The 3,041-nt window shown below is 50.9% G+C and overlaps 1 protein-coding gene across 1 annotated transcript; it reads left to right on the top strand.

Annotated features, from left to right (window-relative positions):
• Positions 1-931: 931 nt before the first annotated feature.
• LOC127304669 (early nodulin-like protein 18) lies at positions 932-1,844 on the top strand. The gene is made up of 2 exons (XM_051335286.2): positions 932-1,310; positions 1,391-1,844. Exons 1-2 carry the CDS (start codon positions 1,067-1,069, stop codon positions 1,732-1,734), a joined length of 588 nt encoding a protein of 195 aa, XP_051191246.1. The 5' UTR covers positions 932-1,066; the 3' UTR covers positions 1,735-1,844.
• Positions 1,845-3,041: the final 1,197 nt, after the last annotated feature.

Genomic DNA, 3,041 nt, shown 5'->3' with positions numbered 1-3,041 from the left:
TTTTGTTTTTTTGTTTTTGCTCTTTTTTTTTTTGCTTCAGACGGAAGTCAACTCAGGAGGCAGAAGGGAGATTGAGCGGGCAAGGATGAGGTAGCAGGGAGATTGGCGCTAGAAGGAGGGCCACACGCGGCCAGGGAGATTGACCACACGCGGCCACGCGCAGGACGTGCGGCCGGAGAGCAGGCAGCAGGGCGCGGGACGGGCGGACGGCAGCCGGGATCTTCACGCGCGGGACGGGCGAGCGGCCAGCGATCGATGCAGGTGGCCGGGCGGCGGCAGCGGGAGGCGGCCGGAGGAGGGGCGACGGCCGGCGGGGGAGGCGGGCGGCAGGCGGCCACGCACGGAGAAGATCGGGCAGCGCGGCCGTAACACGTAGTAGACTAGAGGATCAATTATTTTGCTCTGATACCATGTTAGAGGAATATGCGTGTTGTATTACCAGGGGACCAAAGGCCACAATATATAGTACATATACAGGTGCTAATATGCAGGAAGCCCCCTAACATATGGGAAACTACAATATACAGATATATACTCTAACAAGAGTCACCTGCTGGTGGCCTTAATAGCACAGCTGTCATCCCTAAAGCTTTTCTTGCCTCCAGAAAGGAGTTTAAATTTTGCCTAACAATAGTAGTTTGTACTCTGAAACGACAATTCAGCCAAAATTTGCTGGATAGTAGTAGAATGTAACAATTTCACAGCTTAACCAATTACTGATGTTGACTGAGTAATGGTCATGAACTCATGATAATTAAATAAAGATCTGTACCCGTTGCAATTCAGTCAAACACTCGCATCAGTTAGTTAACTATTTTCCAATGGATCTCATCACCGGCCATGCATGCCGTAGAATGACAGATGCCCAGTACCCAGGTCCAGGTGGCTGCAGCAGTATTGCCAGGACGGTGCCGACCCCATATCAAAAAAATAATCAAGACGCTACATCAGTAACCACGCCAATTCACAGGGAGGCCACAAGTTTTATCAGCAACGTAGCAGTCGAGTTTAGTACACTGCAATAGTGTCAGCTTCTTAGGCATCAGCAAGTTAATTTGTCCGCAAAATGCATGCCTTGATCAATCTTGTGGTGGCGTCCATTGCAGTAGCGCTTCTCCTGGATGCTGTCTCAGCTGCTGGCAAATGCGACGGCGAGCCCGGGCAGAAACACGACGGCTTTGCCACCGTCGGTGCCAACCACACCGTCGGCGACAGTGCCGGGTGGTTCTTCGACGGCAAAGCGAATGCCTCGGCGGCCAACTACTCTGTCTGGGCAGCCAACCGCACCTTCTACCTGGGCGACTACCTCAGTATGTTACTTCATGCGTACTACTGGTTTCTGGATTCATCTCTTCTTCGCTAGCAACCTGCTCATTGTGCATATGTACAGCCTTCAAGACCCGCACTGACAACACGGTCGTGCACACGACCAACGCGACGGTATACAAGCTCTGCGGGTACGACGGCGACGGCGTTGGTGGCGGGTGGAAGCCAGAGGAGGCGTTCCTGACAGTGATGCTAGCGGCAGAGGGTGTCAACTACTTCTTCTCGGACGCCGGCGAAGGGGAGCACTGCCGGAGGGGGATGCGGTTCGACATCACCGTTGCGCACGGCCGTGGCCTCCCGCAGGTACCGCCGTCGTACTACGAGCCGCTGTCCCGCGCGACGGCAGGGAGGTGCCTCGGCGCGGTGGTGCCCGTGTGGGTTTTCGTAGCTGTCCTGCTGATGCTGTGAATGGCTTAGGAGGCTGCAACTTTTGTAACAATCTTGATGTGTCTCCTTTGTATACTAATAATCATGTTTCCAAAGTGTGAAACCCTCGATTAAGCCTTGTGCGCGTCGGATGCGTCAAATTCTCGGTACATTGGGAACTATCTTAATTCTCAGTTCAGTGACTATCTCCCCACGATTTTATACTGCATGAACCGTTTTTTCTCATTTGCAAGTTTGCAACACAATAGAAAATTTTCAATTGCACTCCACATGTAGCTCAACTCTATCATGAATCACGATGCAAATTCAAAAGCTGAGAATATGACTGAGCTCAAACTTAATTTTAGTCTAGTAAAATTAGCAAACCTGTTTTTTGGTTAAGTTAGGAGCACATAGTAGGCCGTGATAATAGCAACTTTAACAGACACAACGTGATGCGATGATCAATGTGTCGAGAGTTTATAGTTCTACCAGGTTGGAGAGTTAGTTGGTCCGCCTACATAATCGACGAGTTACATGATCTGAAAGTAGATCACATACGGTTTTGTTATAACCATCGATACCATTGTGGTGTTTGACGTAGAAAATCTTCCTCCACAAGCCCCGGTGGGGGTCAATGCCGAGGAAGGCTTCACATAGCGTAATGAAGATGGAAAAAGGTGGAGGATGGAATTAGGGGTCAGCTGCCAGAGCTGAATCCCGTAGAAGAAGAGAAGAGAGCGCAAAAATTCATGGGCAGGGAGAGAAAGACCACGAAACAAAAAGGCAGCGAACATGACAGTGAAGCCCTTTGGACGCTTCGGGCGGGAGGAAGAACCTGGATGAAGGTAGTCAGATTCGACAGATGAGATGAGGCCAATGGACCTCATCTTATTCTCCTCGTGCTTGGAGATGGTGGAAGAGCTCCAATCAAGACCAACCTTGGCCGCGCCGGTAGTGCCGCTCGAGCTAGCAGCTCCCTTCTTCTTGCCCATGGTCGCGGAACTCGTGAATGCAGAGGCAACGGCGAGGAGGAGGCAGGGAAGGACATGAGCATTATGGAGGCGTAAAAGTGAAAACAGGGAAAAAACCTCTATTTATACCAGAGAATAATTAAAGATCGTGGCTGTTACTCTGGCGATCGTAGGAAGATGGGCGAGAATCCTGTAGCACACGTGTCCGGAAGGAGATGTAAAACCGTCAGCCCATTACTCCCACTACGCGCGGAAATTGAGAAGGCGCCTCGGTCAATGCACAAGCACTAGTCAATTCTTAATTGACCGCGCAGGAGTAGGGCGGGCCTGTTAGGTCATGTCACATCAATCAAATTACCGCAGTGGTTACGTCAT

The sequence above is a fragment of the Lolium perenne genome, chromosome 5 (assembly GCF_019359855.2).
Source record: "Lolium perenne isolate Kyuss_39 chromosome 5, Kyuss_2.0, whole genome shotgun sequence".
NCBI lineage: Eukaryota > Viridiplantae > Streptophyta > Magnoliopsida > Poales > Poaceae > Lolium > Lolium perenne.
Note: the sequence above shows the minus strand (reverse complement) of the source record. Positions and strands in the feature narration are given on the sequence as shown.